This window comes from Pagrus major, chromosome 5 (genome assembly GCF_040436345.1).
Source record: "Pagrus major chromosome 5, Pma_NU_1.0".
Classification (NCBI taxonomy): Eukaryota; Metazoa; Chordata; class Actinopteri; order Spariformes; family Sparidae; genus Pagrus; species Pagrus major.
In genome coordinates, this window is record NC_133219.1 from 39,638,999 (window position 1) to 39,660,825 (window position 21,827).

The 21,827-nt window shown below is 45.3% G+C and overlaps 1 protein-coding gene across 1 annotated transcript in view; it reads left to right on the forward strand.

The window, feature by feature from the left end:
- The first annotated feature begins 412 nt into the window (after positions 1 to 412).
- LOC140996442 (leucine-rich repeat transmembrane neuronal protein 4) overlaps positions 413 to 21,827 on the forward strand; it is a 58,578-nt gene continuing 37,163 nt past the window's right edge. Inside the window, exons 1-2 of the mRNA XM_073466851.1 lie at positions 413 to 443; positions 788 to 2,331. Coding sequence (XP_073322952.1) covers positions 413 to 443; positions 788 to 2,331 — 1,575 coding nt within the window. The remainder of the gene's footprint in view (positions 444 to 787; positions 2,332 to 21,827) is intronic.

The window sequence follows — 21,827 nt, forward strand, 5'->3', positions numbered from 1 at the left end:
CAGTTTCTCCACCTCGCAGATTTCTTCACTTGCTCGGTTTTTCCGTCTCTTTTCCGTCACTTCACCTGCGTTTACCAGCCGGTGACTGGCTGTGTGAGATGTGTTTGAGAGGCTCCAGGAGCGCGCTCTGAGCGGTGTCATCCTGCCTCATTCAAGGGCTTTTTAAAAAGAGGTGGCGGTCTGACGTGAAGCCTCCAGCTGATGTTGCGCGGTAACGCAGGAAACTACAGGCAGAGGTTGATGCACACCTTCAGGAGCCGCTCACATCTCCGACAGGTGTGCGGCCGTGCGCAAAGCGGATCCCGGGAAGTGCGTATATTCCCCGTGAAGACAGGCGGGCGTCCCCTGGTGCGTGTCCAGCTGTGCGTCTAACATGTGGACCCGGGGCGAGTGCACCAGAGAGCCCTGAGACATGAGGAGAAGCCGACACCAAGCAAATATGGGTATGTATGTTCACCGCTCCTGTCTGTGCGCAAAGTGTCTGCTGCATGAACGATGACTGCAGGCGGGAGGAGGTTTGTCTCTCCACAACTATTTGACAGTGAAGCCTGATGCATGTGGAGATTAATCACCTCTCCAGCGTGTCCAGAGCATGACTTACAGTCATTATCACAGTCAAAGTGTGTGTGTGTGTGTGTGTGTGTGTGTGTGTGTGATGAACAGAGGGATGCAAATGAAGGAGGCTGTGAATAACCTCCTCTGTGGACACATCAGAGCTCAGTGTGGCTTCTCATGCCTGTGTCTAATGCTCCTGGTGTGTTTTCCTGTCACTTCCCCGTGTCTGCAGGACTCCTCGTGCTTTTCCGATGGCTCGTATTCACAGTGGTGGTGCCCGCCTGGCTGCTCGCCGCTCCAAGCGCCATCCGTGAGCGTCCCTGCCCTCAGAGCTGCAGATGTGATGGGAAAATAATATACTGTGAGTCCAATGCTTTCCGTGACGTGCCAAGCAACGTGTCTGTGGGCACGCAGGGCCTCTCCCTGCGCTACAACAGCCTGGCCAACCTCAGAGCTCACCAGTTTGCAGGCCTGAGTCAACTGGTTTGGCTCTACCTCGACCACAATTACATCAGCGCTGTGGACGGAAAGGCTTTCCACGGGATCAGGAGGCTCAAAGAACTGATCCTGAGCTCCAACAAGATCACACTGCTGAAGAACAACACTTTCCACGACGTCCCCAATTTACGTAATCTTGACCTTTCCTACAACAAACTGCAGGTTCTGCAGCCCAATCAGTTTGTGGGTCTGAGGAAGCTCCTCAGTTTGCACTTGAGGTCGAACTCATTAAAAACCGTCCCGATGAGAGTTTTCCTCGACTGTCGGAATCTGGAGTTCCTCGACATCGGCTACAACCGTCTGCGGAGCCTCACGAGGAACGCCTTCGCAGGACTCCTGAAGCTCATCGAGCTTCACCTGGAGCACAACCAGTTCTCAAAGATCAACTTTGCTCATTTCCCGCGCCTGACCAACCTCAGGGCGCTCTACCTGCAGTGGAACCGGATCCGACTGCTGACCCAGGGCCTGCCCTGGATGTGGACTTCCTTGCAGAAGCTGGACCTCTCAGGAAACGAGCTCCAAGTGTTGGACTTGAGTACGTTTCAGTGCCTCCCTAATCTGCAGACTCTGAACCTGGACTCCAACAAGCTGAGCAATGTGTCTCAGCAGACGGTGGAGGCTTGGATCTCCCTCACCACCATCAGTCTGGCCGGTAATCTGTGGTACTGTAACCCCAACATATGTCCCCTGGTGGCCTGGCTCCAGGCCTTTAAGGGGAACAAGGAGACCACGATGATTTGTGCCGGCCCAAAGGAGGCACAGGGAGAGAAAGTGACAGATGTGGTGGAGACTTATAACATCTGTACAGCCACGCCGAGCCCCATCCCCTCCACCACATCACCCCCCATCACTCCTGGGCTTCCACCTGAGCTGCCGCCTCTGCCCACACAGTCTGCGGCGGATAAGAAGCTGATCTGGAACAGGACAGCCTCCCCCACGCCTTCCCAGGCCTCCCCCACCATCCCCCTGCCAGACACCGAGTACGTGTCCTTCCACAAGATCATAGCAGGCAGCGTGGCCCTCCTCCTATCTGTGGCTATAATCCTCCTGGTGATCTACGTCTCGTGGAGGCGCTACCCCAGCAGCATCAAGCAGCTCCAGCAGCGCTCGGCGGTTAAAAAGCGGCAGAAGAAGGCTCGGGAGACTGAGCGCTCCCTTAACTCGCCGCTGCAAGAGTACTATGTGGACTACAAGCCTTCACACTCAGAGACTATGGATGTGCTGGTTAATGGGACAGGACCTTACACATACACCATCACAGGCTCCAGGGAATGCGAGGTATGACCGTTGCCCTCCAAAAATCCATTTCCACAGCGAGGCATGAGAGGTAAATTTTCTAACAACCTGCGGAGAAAAAGTACCTGTGTTTTCTCCTGTGCTCGTGTCTGTGTGGGGATAAGGAAGCTAAAGGTCGGTGCATGGTGACTTGAGTCTGCTCGGTTCCGTGTGGTTACCCAGCTGTTGTTCTGAATCATGCACTTTCATTTGCTCAGATATGATTCCCATTAGCTCAGACTGCAGCAGCAGCAGCAGCAGCAGCTCCTCTCCCTCTGGATAACTTACACACAGTAAGATGCACGATAAACAAAGTAGGTTCATCCTTCATCTCTGACATAAAAGAGCTGCCTGATGAATCTTTGTATTATCATCCAGTCTGTTATTTATCCACTAACGGCCTGCTGTCCACGCCGTAATGAGCAGAATGAATTGGATCAAGTCACTGTGCAGGTGGTCCTCTCCTCTCCTATCCTGTGTGTTTGCTACGTCAGCAAACACACCAGTCATGTGAGTTGTGATGTGTGTGTGTGTGTGTGTGTGTTGCTGTTTTAAATATGTTAATATTTACAATCAGCTGATCGTGTTTCACATTCTCCATTTCTGCTTCCAGCACTTAACATTTAACTCATTAGTTTAATTCAGGTCCAAACAGTCGCCGCAGGAACGCAAAGGCCTGCAGCCAAAGAAAAGATGAATTATACATCTGGGCTCCATTTCTGTCCGGCTGTTGTGTTTCGACCGAGGAACAAAACTGCGTTGTGATACTTTATCTTCGTCTCACACATGTAAAGAAAATATTAGGCGACAGAAGACAAAACCTGGACTCCTTCACATCACTGTGCAGCAGAGGAGTCATGCTGATCCAAGCTGTTTGGGCACCTGCTCCACCAGATTTATGATATCTGGATATTTAGTTTATCATTTTATATTACAAATCAAACATATGCTTCTAATTATGTCATAGATTAGGGATGGGGGGACATTTCATCATCCATATTGGGATGATTGTGAATATCCTCAGTAGTGACTCGTTTAGCTCGACATCGTACAGTTTCATACTTATTTCCTGATTTATTTTTTTGAAATGCCACAAGAGGAGCTCACATTTCTTCAGTCATGCCACAATCCATCCTCCAAATGTATCCTAAGCCTGTCACCATGGCTGAAGTCTCCCACAAGAAAGCTCACTTAGATGTCTGTAGATACTTTGGACTGGGAGATGAGATGCCCACCATTTATTTACACTTTATTTATGCAGGGGGACCTCATGATTTATGATTCTCAGGTCAGATTGATTATTTCTTCACCAAAAAGGTTGTTCTCTAAAGAAAGATGAGTGTCCTGTGATCTGTGATGCAATGACAAATATTTATTTATTAACAAGATGTAAGCATAAAAGTCTTTTCCGTGTCAAATTGGGCTCTTCTAAACGTTACCAGATGAAATCTACAGCTACACTCGTTCACAGCACGGCACTGTCGTGCATTGATGCTGGAGAGGACGCAAGTCAAGCTACAGACTAACAACGTGTTGCATCTTTCCAGCAACGAAAATACTTTAGTTGTATTTTGGAGAACACAGGCAGTTTTCTTTGGCTAGCACCAGCTAAAGTTAGCCACCGCAGTTGTTCAGCCTTCTGGCTCGCTAGCTGGTCGTGACTTGTGATAAATGGTCGTCGCTGTGGAGGCAGAGAGGAGACAGGAAGTTGAGAGAGTTTTTAAGATGGTCATGAAAATCTTACACTTGGCTCCCCCCCCCTCTCTCTCTGACAGCACTGTGTCATGTCGGCACTCACGCTGCTTCTCTGCATTGTGTTTATAAAACAGTTGTTACCATGTTGGCAGCCTGAGCGTTGTCTACATGAATGGGCCTTTTTTATGTGAGTTTATCCCCTTTAAAATGTTTGGCTGAAGTGAGGTAAGACAATCCTCCCAGTCTTTTAATAGACACGTCAAACTGCTTCGTTATTTTGTGTTTTTCCTGGAGAAGGTGCGCCACGCTGCCCTGCTGCACAGCACAGAGGGACGGAGACAGAAGGCCTCGACAGAAAGACTAATCAATCCACTCCAGCTTGATGAGGCACTTTTTTTTGCCTCAGTTCTCTTTTTTCGTCCTAATGCTTTACATCCATCATCTGTCCTGCAGCTTTTATATACATGTATATATTTGGCAGCTTTTTTAAGTGTGATTACCAGAACACGTGGTGTCGGTGAAGATGTTGTGTCGCTGGAATCTTTGCTGCACCTTCGTGTCCAACATGCTGCGGAGAGCAGGAGACATCTTTCATCTTCATTGTATCTGTCAGACCAAGACCACGTTTTATCTCAAACTGCCACACAGCTCATTTCCTATATTCTGCGTGGGGCCTATAAATCATTTGATAATATGTCTTAAGTCAGTGGATTGCACTGTGGCAGCACTTACACTCCTGTTGTGTCCTCTCACTGAGAGGCTGCAGCACCCATACGTTCATTGTTTTCAGTAATGTCACATATACGAGGTACACGGGTAGCTACATCAGCTCTTTGTCAGATTATCTGTGGCGGAGCATTTCTCAAACGCAAGAGGAGCTCGAGGTGAGACGGTCGGCTTATCAATCTTGTAGCTTTCATGTGAGAATGTGGCACGGGAGCATTAAATGGCAGACCTAATGGGGCTTCTGCTAGCTAGAATAACTAATAGCCCATCAGAGGTAAGGAGCCGAGACTTCCCTCTGCTTTTGTTATTCCTCGCCCTCTACAGCTCAGGAGAGCAGCCCGAGTAGTTAAAATGTGATGGGATTGTGTGTGTGTGTGTGTGTGTGTGTGTGTGTGTGTGTGTGTGTGTGTGTGTTACAATGGGCCAAACACAATAATGCAAAGTAAGAAACACATTTCACAGCAGGGAGACTTCAACCACCAGATTTTTAATGCACTGGTGCACTTACACTTCCAAAGCGGTTCAATCGGCCGCATTATTTCATCTGAAGCAGTTTATTGTTTATTAACCATCTAACTCAGAAGTCAGTATCCTGCAGAACAAGAAGCCCGTGCTGTGCAGGGACAGAGTCGAGGACTATTTGCATCACAATGCAGGCAGCGCAGACACGAGAAGACGTTCTGTAGTTTTATTTAAAGCCGGGGTCGGAAGGATTGGAGGAACCAGCGAGAGCGAGCTACGCTTTTAAAATATCCAACTCGATAAAGCCCAACTCTTCATTCCAGGCCTCTAAAACACACGAACACACACTGCCTGACGACGCCAACACCACCTGCCCTGGAGATCTGTGTTAACGCCTTTCCCATTAGTAGGAGACCAGTTTGCAGAACTGTTTTTCTGCTTGTGTGTTACGTTCGTCATCATGAACTTGAAACAGTAGAAAGCAGATGATCCAGAAAACGTTAAAACTTGTTTTAAAAAGTCTTCATCAGTAATATTCTGATTTAGACACATGGTTTGTTTCTGATGGAAGAAGCTAAAGAGTGAGACAGCTGTTGGGCAACAAGGCTTCGGTCGAGATCACTAACGGTGGTTATTGGTTATTTAAGATCTGTTTACGTCAGGCACACGTCAAACTCGCGCTGACTGAACGCTGTTCAAGCTGCTTGAACAGAAATGCATGGGTTGTGTACTGCAGCTCATCGTTGTCATTGCTAACCGTCTTTAACTACTTCACGTCTCATCACATGTAAGAAACATTATCATCACTGTAAACAGCAAACATGGCTACTGTTGGTACTCACAGCTGTGGAGCTAGCTGTTAGCAGTGGAACATTTTTGGATGCTCGATCTCTGACATTCTCATTAATAGCCGAAGAAAACCATCTCTGGCCGAGCCTTGTAGACGATTCTGGAGTGTTTGGGCAGAGTTCATGCAGGTTGGCAGGTCGGCAGGTAAAAAATGAGGTAGACTGTCCAAACTGTTAATTTGATCCGAATGAAAGGATTGGAGAGGTTTATTAGAGGCCTGCGACAGCCACAGCCATCAGATCTGTTTCAGAACATTTGATTTATTGATTTCTCTCTGGATGTAAAGAGATTTTCTTTTCCTTTTTATCCAAGCATCTTTATTTAAGGGATACAAAAGCAGACGATAAGAACAGTAAGAGTCTTCATCCCATTTTTCCCTGATAGTGAAGAAAGTAAGAAAACAAAGATAAAGAAAAATAGAACAAAACAACAAACCGAGGAGGAACTGTGCCCAGGGGCTGCAGCGGTCGGCTGGTTAGTTGTGTAGGTGCTGAGAACTGTCAGTCTGTCAAAAGAAGCAATTAGAGGGTCCAAAACTGTGCAGAACCTTTTATTTGATCCTTTAAGGAAAATATTGTGTTAGTGTTTAAACTCAGAGCCATGAAGACGCATCAGTCATCTCCATTTTACAAGTATTGTCAGACTATTAGGCTGCAAATGCAATAACCCTTTTATTTAATATTATTTTATTTTACATCCCTCAGGACTCCAAATATTGTCTTTCCAGAACTTGGTTGCATCTAAAGCCTCGTTTCAAATCTTAAATATTGATGTCTAAAAATCCCTCCGATTTTCTGCAAATACAACAAAAAAAAGCTGCTTAAATAAGTTCCCATCCAGCTTTAATGGCACACAGCTGAGAGTGAAGAAATAAAGATATCTGCTCTGCTCCAGGGTTCAAACTCACAGTCGGAGGCAGATTGTAAATGCCCCGTGAGCCCCCTGCACATTCTTTCAGCCGTCCCCGATAGCGAGCACTTAAGCTATTAGCTGCATTTTCAATTAGGAGAAAAAGCTTTGTAATTGAAGCCCGTTATCTTCTGCACATGCCCAGACCGACTCCACTCGGAGGAAATTTTCCCCCAGCACAGCTCAGCAGGTCGGCTTCCACACAGCTGCAAACTGAACTGTGAATTTTGATGAACACTTTGAACCGAGCGGCTCACGTGATCTTCCTGTGGCGCATTATTAAGAAAAACCCTCGCTCGCCACCACGCCACCTCGAGTCCACCCTCAGATCATCTCCCTGCAAAGTTAGCTCAGACAACATTAAGGTGAAAATCCCTCCGTCTTAACCAGAGGCCATTCTTCTTCTGTTCTCGGGCAGCATTTGCTCACATTAATAAGGTGAGGAGATCCTGCTCACAGATAATTAAAGTGGGCTGTGAGAGGGCAGATGAAGTGAGGAGACAGGAAGGAGTGTCTGTCACCGCTGCTGCCGCCGCCGCTGCTGCAGCTACCTGACTGATACAAATGCATCCTGTAAGAGTCGACTAAAAATAATATAATATTCAACTTAACTCATTTTTCAAGCTGACAGGGTCAGAAGCATTGTAATGTTAAAACTCTGATGAGCAACCCAGTTTTTCAAGCAACAATTTAGGCCAGCTCGAGCTTTAATCATGCAGGAAGTTGTTTCCAGTTTTTTCCTGCGTCTGCGCTCAGAAGTGTGGCACCCCGCGTCGCCCTCCTGGTTATATTAAAAACTAATGGCTCCTATGCATCCGATCGGTGTTTACTCAGAGCAGATCCTGCAGCTGTTGGGAACATTTGATTCACCAAACATTTGTTTTAAGTTTTAAGCCTCCTGAATATGAGCTCTGTGTTTAAAGTGTCAGGAGTAAGAGAGGAAGATGAGGAAGCGATCAAAGTGATTCCGCCTCGGCTTTTTCCAATTATGGCAGCTTGCAGTTCATCTGTGCGTCGATGCACAGACGGCAGGCTTCCATCATGTGATGGATGTTTGACAGTTTTCAATATTTGTTGTTCACTTGCCAAATAAAGGTTAGCCACATGAGGGAAGTAGCCTCTAAAAAAAGATGTCTTTTTTTAATGTGCGTATGCTGCGGGGCCGCACACATTCATGACAACACAACACACTGAGCTGAATGACAAATTCACGTTTTTAACTATTTAATAAAAAATCTATATCACATGCCATTAATTCTCATTTCTCGTGGTCGTCTTCCTGAAAATTACTGTAGCTGCATGAGTGGATGGCAACAGTCCATGGCACCACAGAAGAAGACTACTTAGCGTTTATCATACCTGATGATTTTGTGAAAAATGGGCTCTGCTTAACTCCATTTAAACTCAGCTGCAGCAGAATGCAGAGAGAAACAGCCTTTTAAGTGGATTGGCTGGAACGGCTCTTACACAACATCATTTTTTAGTGTCACGTATCACTTCTCATTTTGTAAGTGGTGATATAAAAATATCCCCGTGATAGATTTTTGTGTAAAAATCAAGCACACACTGGGGACGTGTTGGAAATGTGACTGTTTTTTGTTTTTTTTCTAATTTAAGTTTTAAATTCAGTTTTGTTTTTCTCTGCAGACGAGTCAAATAAAATCAGGACAGCAACAGGCTCATTTCAGAATGAATGACTTATTCATCGCTCCAAAAACAACATGGCCGTCGCAGCATGCCAGCGAGACGTGCGCCTGACGTTCATCATGCAGGAACACATGGTGGTTTGGGTTAAAATAACTAAGTTACTTATGTTACCTACTTATGCACTTAAGTTATGTACGTGATGTAACTTAACTACGTTAGTAAGTTGAAATAACTCACCACTGGACATGAGCAGCGGTCTCTCCATCCTCCTTCTTATGTGGACTTGTTGCTTCACCTGACTTCCTCCTTTGCTGCCGTGATAATTACTACAGCCACTAGAGGACGCCACTTAACAACAAACCAAAAATACGGGTCGTAATAATGTTATCATTGTAGCAACAAAGGACCCAAACGCAGACTCCAGGCAGGCAAATGGTGGAACAAGTACAAACTTAATAAAGAGTCTGAAACACACAGACTAAACAACTAATGAGGACAATGAAAGGGGATGAGAAACAAGACAAAGACAGGAAGTAACACAACATGAGGATGAACCTTACAAAATAAAACAGGAACCAACATCACAACAATTAATCTGCTCTCGTTTTGGTTGTTTTTCTGATGAGGGAGGCCCGAAAACACAAAAAAGATTATAGAAGCCGTACAGTTCAAGAATACAGGACTATATAACCAAAACTGTGACTAAACAAAGTTACATAGTGCACCTTTAAGAAAAGCAAAAAGGTGTATTTCCTAAAAGTTAAGATGTGTTAACAAAAAGAACTTTGCCTTCAGCTGTAACGTCAACTGATTCAGCATTTTCTTACTCCACAGAGACCTGGAGCCCAAACTTTCCCCCTCGGAGAGTTGAATCTGAAACAGAACTGTTGCTACGGGCTAAAAGCAAACATTTATTCTGCAGCATTGTGAAGATGGAAAATGGTACGAAGACCAGCATTCACACGTTTTTCTAGAAACAGCTGTGGATGACATCAAATCAGTTTTATTTATACAGCCCAAAATCACAATCAGCACGGCGGCACGGTGGTGAGTGCTGTTGGAAGCACCGGGGTTTGAGACCGGGAGTTTGCATTTTCTCCCCGTGTCTGCGTGCGAGTTTTTTGCGTGGAAAAAACACTTTTAACAGGGAAATAAGGTGAAATGATGGATGATGGTGGACTTGACAAAGAAGCAGAGAGACGTCACCTTCGAGTCCAACACGTTTCTCTTTATTAGTTTGTTTACCAATTTCACTGATTGTGCTTTTATTGTGTCGTCACCTTGAACCACCACGTTGTCAACAAGATGAATGACAGCTGTTGTGATGCAGCAGTTGGAGAATCTCACTCATGAGACACAATCAGTTGCACTTTGTCTGCCGTCCTTCTCATTGACAGGTCTGATGAGGGGCGTGGTGAGTAGAAGGGCAAACAGATGTTTGATTGAGATTTATAAAACAGGACCAGACGTACGCACAGCTTAATAACCCTGACACAAACAATGACGATGCATATTTCTGTCGCTGTGCGTACACAGCGTTAGTCGTGAATCTGCACAGAGTTTTATGCATCTGGCCATGAATCGAGCATTATGTTGTGCCAGCTCCGGCCCCTGGGCCTCGCTTTGGGCAGCTCCGCTCTGTACTAACGAAACACTAGCCTCTAAAGAGAGACTTTAAAATGTATCCAAAACTGAATTTATACCTTCAGCTTCACGCTGTGAATTCATGCCGAGTTAAAACGTTGCAGGGGGAATCATTAACAGAAGTGCACATTATCAGAACTTAGACCTATCTTTGGTGTGAAGCACCTCTCGGGCTGCTCTGTGCGTGGGGGGAAGATCTCCTCCACATAAACACACTCTGGGATATGTGCGATTTCTGGCTTCTGACAGATGTTCCTCTCGGAGGTGTGATGTCTGCTCGGCTGAGGAGGTGGAATACATTGAGCACACTGAGCAGCAGGGAGAGGCAGTCAGCGCAGTCACAGTCTGCAATCCAACACGGCTCGTTAAAACAAATACTGGCAATTCTGTTGTTTCACAGTAATTAATCTTAGCATCTCTTCTTTCATGCGATTGATGTCTTCATGATTTTTATTACTCTCATTAGGATCTACTAATAGCACGTGTCCCCGCCTGCTAATAGCTTAATCTGGCACAAGCGGAAAATATGATGTTCCTCCTCCACGCTTCAACACAGTCAATATTGAATTTCGCTCTGCGTTAGTTGTACTTATTTACAGAACGTATATGATGAAGTGCCGTTCGTGTATCTGACTGATCAGCTCAGACTCTCGCAGGAGCCAGACGACTGATAGCTGTAGGCAGATCTCTGAGAAAACATGCAGCCAAATGAAAGTCGTCGCTTTGTTGAGCCGCAAACCTCCACTTTAAATTGAGGTCAGCTGTGATTGACAGCATTATTAACTCTGAAATGCACTTGATATTACACAATAACTCAGTCCTTCACTTAAGCCCAGGATCAAATTAACTTGTCTGTTATAAACAAATCAGGCGAGTCCGTCTGTGTTAGGACAATATTATGCGATAAAATGTTACAAGAAGAAGAATTTAGAGGGCCCAGTTTTATTCAGACTAATTTGGGCCCAAATGAAAAAGACCACAGAGATAAATGAGACTGATTCATCCTCTCTCCACATCACGCTCATCTCCAGTGGTCGTCCCCTCCTGCAGCCACACACAAACCGCGATGAATAATTAAAGTGATATTAAACTTCCCTCTATTGTGTTTCAAGGCCGCTTTGTTCAGGCGGTGGTGAAAGCAGCTAAAGCCAATTTTGTGTTAATTAGAAGTGTGTTTTGATCTGATGAGAATCTCACACCCCGTTACTGAAAACACATCATGTCGACAATCAGCTGGATGCGTTACTGGAAAACAAGGATCGAGCAACAACAACTAAAAAGAGCAGAAGAGTCTACGGAGCCACGCCAGAAGCCTGATGAGGCCGAGCTAAATGCTAACATGCGGATGATTAGCATGTAGGATGTTTATCAATCCTAGTTTAGTGTGTCAGCAGGCTTTAACAGGGCCAGTGTGAAGGATTCAGGAGGATCAGTTGGCAGAAATAGAAATATAATATTCATAATGATGTTTTTATTTGTTTAAATATTGTTTAATCACCTGAAACTGATAATAAATGTGTTTTTGTGACCGCAGAATGAGCTTTCTATCTCTGCAGAGGGAAGAAGTCATCTTAGAGGAGTGTCTTGGTCAAGGACACTGAGCGGAGAGTTAACCTAACATACATTTTTTCATGATGATGGCGACAGCATGTAAACTCCACCCGGGCAGGGAATCGAACCCAGGACCCTCTAGCTGTGTGGCTACAGTGCTAACCCCGGAGCCTCTGCAGCAGCCCGGAACAAACCAAACACCGGCTCTCGAGAGGAGCTTTCACGTTTTTAGCCGAAGTCAGTCAGTGTTATTAATTCTGCAAGTACTTTGTCTTAAACCAAAGATTTGGACGACCTGAGACCTGCTTGTAGCCCCAGAGGGAATCTAGTTGGATCCACATCGTTATCTGGAACGGGGACCATGAGTGTCCAAACCTTGTTGAGATATTTCTGGTCCAAAATGTTGAAACAACCAACCGAGATACTGAGAAACAGTCATGAGTCACGACACTGTAATCGACCGGGTCACATGCTCTCGTGCCTTTTCTCGACTCTTTGACTTGGCTTCCAAGTTCAGACTTTTCATGGATTTGCCTGCGAGTGCACTGATCATAATCTGATTGAACCGAACGTGTGTAACAACAACTCATTGATGCGTGCTGCAGTGGAGCAGCAAACTTTCCAAACAGCGGCAGCGGCTGATATTTATAGAGTCATGAACAGCGTGCCGTGCAGCGGGCTCCGGTTGTGCAGTCAGCAGGACGTCAGGAAACCGCGTTGACAGGCGGCAGTAAGTGTGTCTGTTGTGTTAATGCAAGCTAGCCTGTATCACGCTTCAAGACTACTCCTCCTGCTTTCTGCCATAATGTAAATATTTAAGCTACAAGTGTGCTAGCGGTGTCACGCTCATTGCTGATGAAGGGACAGAAAATTAGAGAGCAAATTATGCACCGAAAAAACAGACAAACTCCCTCAGGAGGACGTGACAGATGTTTGATGATCTTCAGGTGAAAGTGAAGAAGCGCTCAGCTGTATTTAACAGGCAGCTGATGATGAAACATCACAGCATTATCTCCTGACGCCTGAAGCCTGAATGAATCACCGGAGACGTTTTCAGACCGATAAGAGATTGATTCGGCCACTTCTCTGATCTTGTTGTCTTAATGAGATCGGAGGGAGCTGGATGACAGATGTTAGTCGTGTTGACTCGACTCTTAACGGTCATTTGTGTAAATTTATGGATTCGTTTGAGTGTTAGTCAGTGGCGAGGCCCCCACCTGACCCCAGCTAGGCTTCAGGTCGGGGGAAACATGGTGTGGGTTGAAATCACTACTTCATAAAAGTGAAGGGGACCTTTGTCAGTCATGGGAACAATAATAACCACTCGGTCAAGATGAGGGAACATTTGTGGTTGAAAGAAACCAACACTGACTGGAAACTCTTCAGCTTCCTGACTGTTTTCATTCACTGACGCTGTTGTTTGTTTTCTTGGGCGGACAGTCTAAAGTCTTATATTGTCAGTTTTCCAATCTTATCTGAGTAATTAATACGATTGCCTTCGAGGAATTACTTCATCGAGCTGCGATGTAACTTGTTTCTCTGGGCTGATTTTTGCTGTGTGAAGATGTAATATCTCATCCACTGCAACATTCTCCAGCTGGCCCGTATAACTTCAGGGGTGAACATCTACTTTTGGTGTCGTACACTCTGAAAGATTGGCTCCCAATTTCTCACTGGCATTCAACAATCCATCATAAAAGAGAAATGCATTATAGAAGAGGCCCGGAAAAGCAATTTCTTCCACTGACAGCGGCCTCAACGGACCACAATGCAGTGATATCCTGATACGCTGTGGTTTGAGTGACTTTTTGACTCGGGCTGCACGCCGTCACTGTGGAGGTGAACGCAACAAGCTCACACTGCAGTTGTCGAAAAAAAAAAGGATTCAGGGAAAAAGCATGAGATCACTTAGTGAAGCCGAGGCAGATGTGGCCAGTTGAGGGAAGTTGGGCGCCCAAAAAAAACTAATTCATGCCACCTCGATGCTAAATCAGTGCTGGCATGCTGCGAGCCCCACAGATTGATGATAGATAACAGTGTAAGAGTATCCGAGGGTGGATTTTTCCATTAAGTCTTCAGTCTGAGTTAGAGCCAGGGAACAAAAGAACAGTTTCCAATTCTGGGGGAGTCCAGACGAGAGTTTCCCCTTGAAAACAGTGTTGTGTGCAAAAAAAACCAACAAAACCCTGTGAATATCTGAAAACCTTCCCCGCAAAACATCTGAATCCCAGATTGAGTGTCCTATTATTACAGCGTATCTATCAATCAGTAATCACTTGGCCTGGATTCCCTCAGTTTTAAGCGTCTGTTCACTCAATCAGTGACACTCGCGCTGTAATGGGATTTGACGGCTTATCTGCCGCTTTATGAAAAGTCGTGTGCCGCAGACAGAACGAGTGATGTAACACGAACGTATCAGACACAACATATCATGCTGTTTCATGGTCACAGCAGCCACAATCAGTTTTTTCCCTCCTCAGTTTGAAGCAGTTACTGCCTATTTAGCCCTTCATTTTATTATGATTCATTTAATTAGGGTTATTAAGCTAATCAGGCTGAGATGCTGAAGTTGTGCCGACTGTGTCACTTTCATTTCACTGCTAAAGAAGTTGAAAGTGAGACTGAAGTGTCGACTTGGCACATCACCACATGTCCTACTAAGTCGGAAGGACTGCAATTTGTTTCTGCGTCCTCCTCTGCATAAAGACAGGACAGTCTCTTTTATCTTTCATCTCTCTCTCCGCTGGGAAGCTGTTTTGATGTACTGTTGAAGTCTACCTCAAGAATAGTATTGTGATTTCCCCAGAAACTAAAACCCCCTTCATCATGTAGCTGCAACGTCTCCGTCTGTCTGATGGGACAAAGTGGTGAGTCAGTCCGCACAAACTGAGAGTGATGCAGCATCTCTGCCAACTTCTCCCTTCTTCTGGGTTATTATATAATGCTGTCAGGCAGCTGGTTGTGTGGGGAGGAGACGTCCCCAGAATAAGCTTAACCTGGCACATTTCGGTTACCTACTATCTGGCAGTGCTCTTACTGTTTTTTTTATAGTAGCCTGTTTATATTCACTGCTGACACAGAACCAGAAATCTGATCCAACAGGAGAAGTTTAACAGGAGTAAGACTTTATTCAGACTGCAGGCAAATCACATCACGTTTCTCCAAATTTGATCCTGAAAACAGACGGACTGTAACTGCACAAGTGATCAGGTTTGTTTCGTGTGTCCACACATCACCAACCTGTCTGCACCGGTTGCTGTGGCAACGACGAAGGCCTCGGTCGTGTAAAAGTACTCGGCTAAAAATGTACTTAGCTAAAAGTAAAAAAGTAAGTCGGATGACATGATCGGCAGGTAATGGAGTAACACGGATGAACGGTATCGGTGTATTTGCTCTCTGATGTGCTGTACTGCCTCTCTAACACACATTTTTAGTTCAGGCTGTTAGAATGCTAATGAAGCTAATTAATCCAAGCTTTAAGTACAGCGGAGACTAATTGGAGTGTTTTAAAAGAGCAGTTCACCCAAAATATGTAAATCCAGTCATCATCTCCTCCCTCCATGCTGATGAAAGTCAGGTGAAGTGTCGTAGTCCACAGAACATTTCTGGAGCTTCACAGTAAAACAGAGTTGCAGCGTTCTGCTGAACGACTGAAGCAGCTGGAGACTTTTGCCTTTTCTTTTCTTGGTCAGGACTTTGTTTAGCTTTTGTGTTTCTGCTTTGTATTTTTTTGGTGTTTTTTCAGATCTTGTTTTACACATTTTGTTATTTAAAGCTCGCTTTTGATTCGTCACCCCGCCTGCCTTCTGAGTGTCTTGTGTTCGGGTCACACATCCAAGCCATCAGGATACAGTTTCACCCTGGAGACATGAATGTTTCCACCACATTTCATGACAGTTGACGAGATGTGTCACTCAAAGTGCAAAAATCCCGACCTCAGGATTCATCTGCCGGCGACCTGAATGCCTATAAACCAGTTTGAGCCAACACATTTAGTATAATATTGAATCTTTGCTGGTGTGTATAATTTGTTGTGACATGCATTGTGCCCAGGTGGAGGCAAGAGGAGGGATTCATCTCTGCGTTTTCCCTCTGGGTGCCAATCTAACCTTTTCAAATCAAACAAATGGGTCAGGCCTTTGTTCTGGCAGAATATTTTTACTTGCCCTGTCAGAGAGGCGTGTAATACACTCTGATCAGCAGGCTGTTTCATCTAAAATGCTTTCAGTTGTGAGTGAGTAGACATCCGGCAAACATTAACCAAAAAAATGTCACTCAGCTGACAGACAGGCGGGCAGAATGACAGCACATGTGGTCACTCAGAGAAAAGAAAACCACACGGTTACAGTATGTGGGCTGGATCATCCTGTTCGGATCAAACAGAACCCCGGATGATTTAAGGCTTTCTTTCCCTCTCAGTTGTTCGTTCCCCAGGTACCATCCTCCGTGTTCCAGTGCCGTGTTTTTACCCCAAACATCCTCTTTGTTTCCTCCCAGTGAAAAAAAAATAAACAGGCAGAAAAATTAGGTAACCTGCAGCGAGCGGACAGACGGACACACAGACAGAGCGCTGCTACCAGCAGAATCTCAGATTGAAGCTTTTCTTGAGAGCTCTTCAGTCGTTTCTGACTTGTTCTGGTCAGGAAGAACAAATCTGTGGGATTTTAAGTGCAGGAAATCATCACAGCGAGCCGGCGGAGGCAGACGAATCACACAGATTCCTGTGAGATGAGCTCATCTTTTCTCCTGCCATTACGCTCGCTAATCAAATTAACTCCAGAGTGACATATTGAGATAAAACGCCCATTTTGGTTTTTAATGTTGGTCGATGGCCAAAGATTATATTGAGGATCTGTAGAGCCTGGTGTGAAGGCAGCTTGTTATGGCGGTGAAATGATCATCGAGGCACGTCATCCATCTTTTCCCCTCACATCAAAATGATCCAACGCATAGAAACAAATTAGTGTGAAGTTATCACCGACATCAATTCTGAAGATCTCACACTGATGCCACCTCGCTCGGTGAAAGCGTCGGGGCTTTAACACCTGGCTGGTTTCGGTGCGGTTCGTTTAGACTGCTGTGAAAGCTGTCAGTCATTCTGTGCTGTGGACTCAACAACCAGGTGGAGGCAGGAATGACGTGAGCTGGACGGTGGCGAAGGAAAAGCGTCCCTGTGAGACTGATTTGACTCTGAGCAGCGCCCTCTAGTGGTTTTATTGCTTATCATCAAAGGACTGTGGAAGTAAGTGGGCAGTGACGGTTATATCGTTTGAAACGGACGTATCTAATTTAATTATGAGCCTAAAGTTGTGGTTCCTCGACCTGCTGCTGCTGCGGAGGAGGAGGAGGAGGAGGAGGCGGAGGAGGAGGAGGAGGAGGAGGAGGAGGAAGGATGTGAGGAGAAGCTTGAGTCAGTCGGTGATAAGCTGTGGACCGCTGCAGCTGCATGTACAGGAGGTGAACCAGAGAAAAGTCCTGGCTCAAGGTCCAGTTTGTAAGACAGCTGAATGTTGGTGAAGACTCTCAGGCATCCGGGTCGGGTCACGTTAAATCTCTGAGTGCTATACGGAGGAAACTGGACTTTCTTAAGTCTCCTGAAGATTTTGATCATGAAGGTGATTAACGGCGTTATCCTGCACTTGACACTGAACAGAAAGCTGCTCCTGTTTTTATCTGCACAGATTCTGACTCTGACTTTTTCTTCTTCCAATCGCTGCAGTTTCTGATATTTGTATGTAACAGTGTTTTTTCAGTTGTCAGTCTGTTTGTAGAGCATTTTGTTCTCTGTGAACAAAACGTCAAACCTTTCTTACAAAACAACATCTAGTCACAAAGAAGAGACTTTCTACAACCTGAGAGCATGAAAGACTTTTCAAAAGAAGAGTTCTCTCTCTTCTTTTTTGTCACATTGGTATAAAAGTGGTCAATTTGAAGTCTAATAATACTGATAAAGCTCATAATCACAACATAAATATACACATTAGAAGCTTCAAAGCGCTGCTTGATCCGCTGCCGCTCTCACCAGAACCGTCCGAGCTCCGTCGGTCTGTTCAGCTTCATGTTTAAAGTTCTCCTCTTTCATCACGCCTCCCAGAGTGACCCGTTAAGATGTTTCCTGTTTGCCTGATGTCACTTGTCAGCAGCTGATAAATGAACGGGTTGTGACCGAACAACAACAATGTGTCGGGTCAGCATTCATTGTTGTGTAGAAAATGGAGGAGCCTCTCCAACCACCAGGCGGCTGCATCTGAACAAACCCTTGAATGTGTTTATGGTAACATATTCTTTTCAGTCCATCAGACACAGCTGCTGGTAGACGTGGCTCATATCCAGCTCTGTAAATGTCCTCCAGTTAGAGGGAGGTCAGGGTCCGGGTTAAAATAACTGCAGTGTTAATGTTGGGAAAAGCTTCATTTGGTTAAACTACTTTCTCGTGGACGTGAAGGCCAGCGACAACATCTGTGTTTACATGGAAACTAATATTACACTAATAATCAGAATATCATGAATAAAGATGCCTCATGTAACCACGTCAGTCTGAAGAGACCGATCTGATCTGATGGAGAGTGGTGCTGTTAACCTTTGAGAATCCATACAACAGGAAAATATATTATTCTGGTGGTTTCTCTGTGGCTGGATTGAATATACTCTCTCCTCCCATGTTCATGTGGGCGTCACTTCAGGTGACGCTGCCTCCAGGAGCGACAGGAGCCGGTCTGTGGCCGATTCAACTTCTCTGTTGGAGATCTTAAGAGATTGAAGGGATTGAACGCCTTGGCTGGAAAAGTCTAAAGATGGCTAAAGGTCAAAGTGGTTCAGAGCAGATTGTCAGAGGCTAACTTCTTCCTCTGTTATATTTCCTGCAGATTAGATGTTTCGCAGCAGGAGGAAACATCCTGATTAAATGCTTCAGGGGATCTATTTATTTAGTGTCCATGTGAACAATACACTTGCGGTCCAACGTCCTTAGCTTCAACACGTGTCATGGCATCGTGCCTGAGAAGGAGTGAAACATCAGCGTGGTGTTGTGTTTCCATTACAGCCGATTGGGCCGACGCTGATAAACACCCGTGACTTCTGCAGCCTGAGTCATTTGACCTGTGAGTGATTGCAGACTGAACTCTGCACTCTGTTTTTTGTTCAGTGTAAAAGGGGAACTCATTGAGGTTGACCGTGGTCATGATGTAACAATACAGCGAGGGAGGATTCGCACACGGAGAAGAGAAAAAACTCAGACTACAGTCTGGATTTTAGATCCAACTGTCGGTCCACGTTGGATTCTTCAGTGCAGAATGACGCATATCTTGGACGACCCTATATATGAGTTACTCTACAGGTGCATGGTGCAGGTCATCAAGGGTTCATGAAGCCAATTACCAGCAGATCACCTCATTACAAACACACCAAACAATACGACTCCACAGCACTGACTCACACACTTACAGATACTAATACACACAGTGTTAGCCTGCACACTGGAAATGGGGCCGACTGGTACAAAGAGACAGCTTTTCAACGTTTGTGAGCGTGACAACAAGATATTTTGAAGGAGACTTGGTGATGATTTCCAGCTGTGATTGTGGCGACGACGAGCGGATATTTTTGATGAGAGGTTCGAACATTTCCTGCCTCGTTTGTGCCGAAAAAAAAAACAGGTTTTTGTGATGAGAAGCCGGGACACCTGCTGCGTTTGTGGCGACATAAACTGGGTATTTTTGACGAGAAGCCGGGACGTCTTCCGGTGTGTTTGTGGCAACAAAAACATGAGTTTTCCTCTCCCTAACTGAGGGTTTTTTGTGCCTAAATCCAACCATTGCATACTCAAAGAAAAATGGAAAATTGTAGTGAAAGAAATGTAAAGTTCCAACATATCTGAGGTTTGCAGAAAAGCACATTGCTTATGTTTATTCTGGCGATTTGGTTTGGCGCTTTAAGGTAGAAGATGTATCTGTATTCACCATGAAGATTAAGAGACATCATGTCAGTGTCAACAGAAAACAAACGTCACACATAGTGATGGTTGATGCAGCTGTTTTCCTGGGGTCTCCCACATGGACTGTATGTGATATTTATGTTTGATTCGATGTAACCGTGACGTAACGCAGATCCAGGAGTGGTGGGATACTGCATGTTCTGCAGAGCATTCCCACCACAGATAAATCAGTGGGTGAGATTATCCCTGGAGCCTGGCAGGAGAGGCATTTCATCAATTGGAGATCAGGACTTGGTATTGATCTGGCAGCGCGTGCTGTGCATGTTTGACATTACTGAAACCTCCCTGTTTTTTGGTGACTCCGGGCTCTCAGTCAATCCCCATTTCCATAGAGCTCAGAGGTGTGAGCTCGCTGCAGTGGCAGGAAAACGAGAGGTCGTGCACTTCTGTTGCTTCTGAGGTGGTGTTTTCTTCTCCTCTCCACCCACCTGTCAGACTGTTTGTTTTCGCTGTGATAGTTTAACCGTGTTGCAAAGACAGCGTCTTCAAAATGCACTGGATTTCTTTTTACAAACCTGGTGTTTGACTTGGAAAAGCAAATGTTTCCTTTTGTATTAAAGCAGCTTTATTCAGGCTGTAATATCTTCCTAAAATATTAGAGAAGCAGTGATGGAAGCTATTTTCCCCTGCAGAGCTTTTTATTGCCCACAGTGCATTTTTTTTAGTGGTAATGTTTTTTCCAACCACAGTGACACAGCAGCACAGTGTGTAAAATATCTCTTGTTGCTCTGTCTCAACGTTTCAGTGCCACAGCACACTTGAAGCGGACGATAACGGGGAGAAAACAAGGCCGCTGATATGAATCGTCATGAGCCGCGGCACTTACTTCAATCTGCTATACATCAAGCCACAAGTCACAGAGACGCACGTTCACACGCTCTGCTCGAGTCACGCATGGCTTCACACACACACACACACACACACACACACACACACACACACACACACACACACACACACTGATGCAAACATTCATCACCACAGAGCTGTGTGTGAAGCGAACATGTGTGGCGGTTACGTCTGACAGCAAAGTGAGGAGAGCGAGCTCCTTCTTTCATTGTGGATATGATGAATAAATCCCTCGTCGTGTACTGTTTGTCAGCAGTTTGAGAGTCGGGCGGCAGGCGGTGGCGTTTTTCCAATTCAGTGACAATTACCGCAACAGATACTGGAAAACCCATGACAAGGGCCCTAAAGCAGCCCCTGAAGCTGTGTGTGTGTGTGTGTGTGTGTGTGTGTGTGAGCTGACACCCCGTCATGTTCCTGTTAATGTACTTGAAAGATGCTGAATGGAGAGATTTTACAGTCTCATGAATTTCTCTCTCGTGGTTAACTGTGTATTTTCTATTACTACTGGTTACACTCGCAGAGAGGCTCGTCTCCCAGTCATTATGAAAGCTCCAGTAAGATTACATTAAAGCAGCGAGGGGGCCACTTTATGATGGAATAAATTTAGTAATAATAACTCTAATTTTGCATAATCCACTGGATTTAAAAGGGACAATTTGTGAGATATGGACAGAATTTGAATGTTAAACATCCAAAAAATGAACATCATGAGCAGAGTGTGAAGAAACAACAGTGACTTTGTACTGTGCTGCAGAGTTAGCATGCTAACCAGCTAGCCCCGGCCCGTCCTGTCTCCTAACACCACTCTGTAGCTCCAGAGGTGATCGTCTGATAGCCCCTCCCCAGTCTGCTTTCCCTCCACACCTGCCCTGCATCACCTTCATTAGCCCCGCCCTCTTCCCAGTGTTTTCCCACTCATTTCCCTCACCTGTGTTTTTCCTCCTCTCTCCACCTGCACCTCATCCCCTCGTTAGTTTAGTTTGTATTGAAGTCCGGTCTTTGTCCAGTCATCTGTTGTGTTTTTGCCTGCTCCGGCTTTTGGGTCCACCTTCTCTGCTCCAGTGTGAAAAAAAACTACTTGGTTAAGTTTAGTTTTTGGGTTAAAATAACTTCGCTACTTACATAAGTTGCTGTCACGTCACTTACCTGACGCTATCTGCTCTCCTGGCCCACC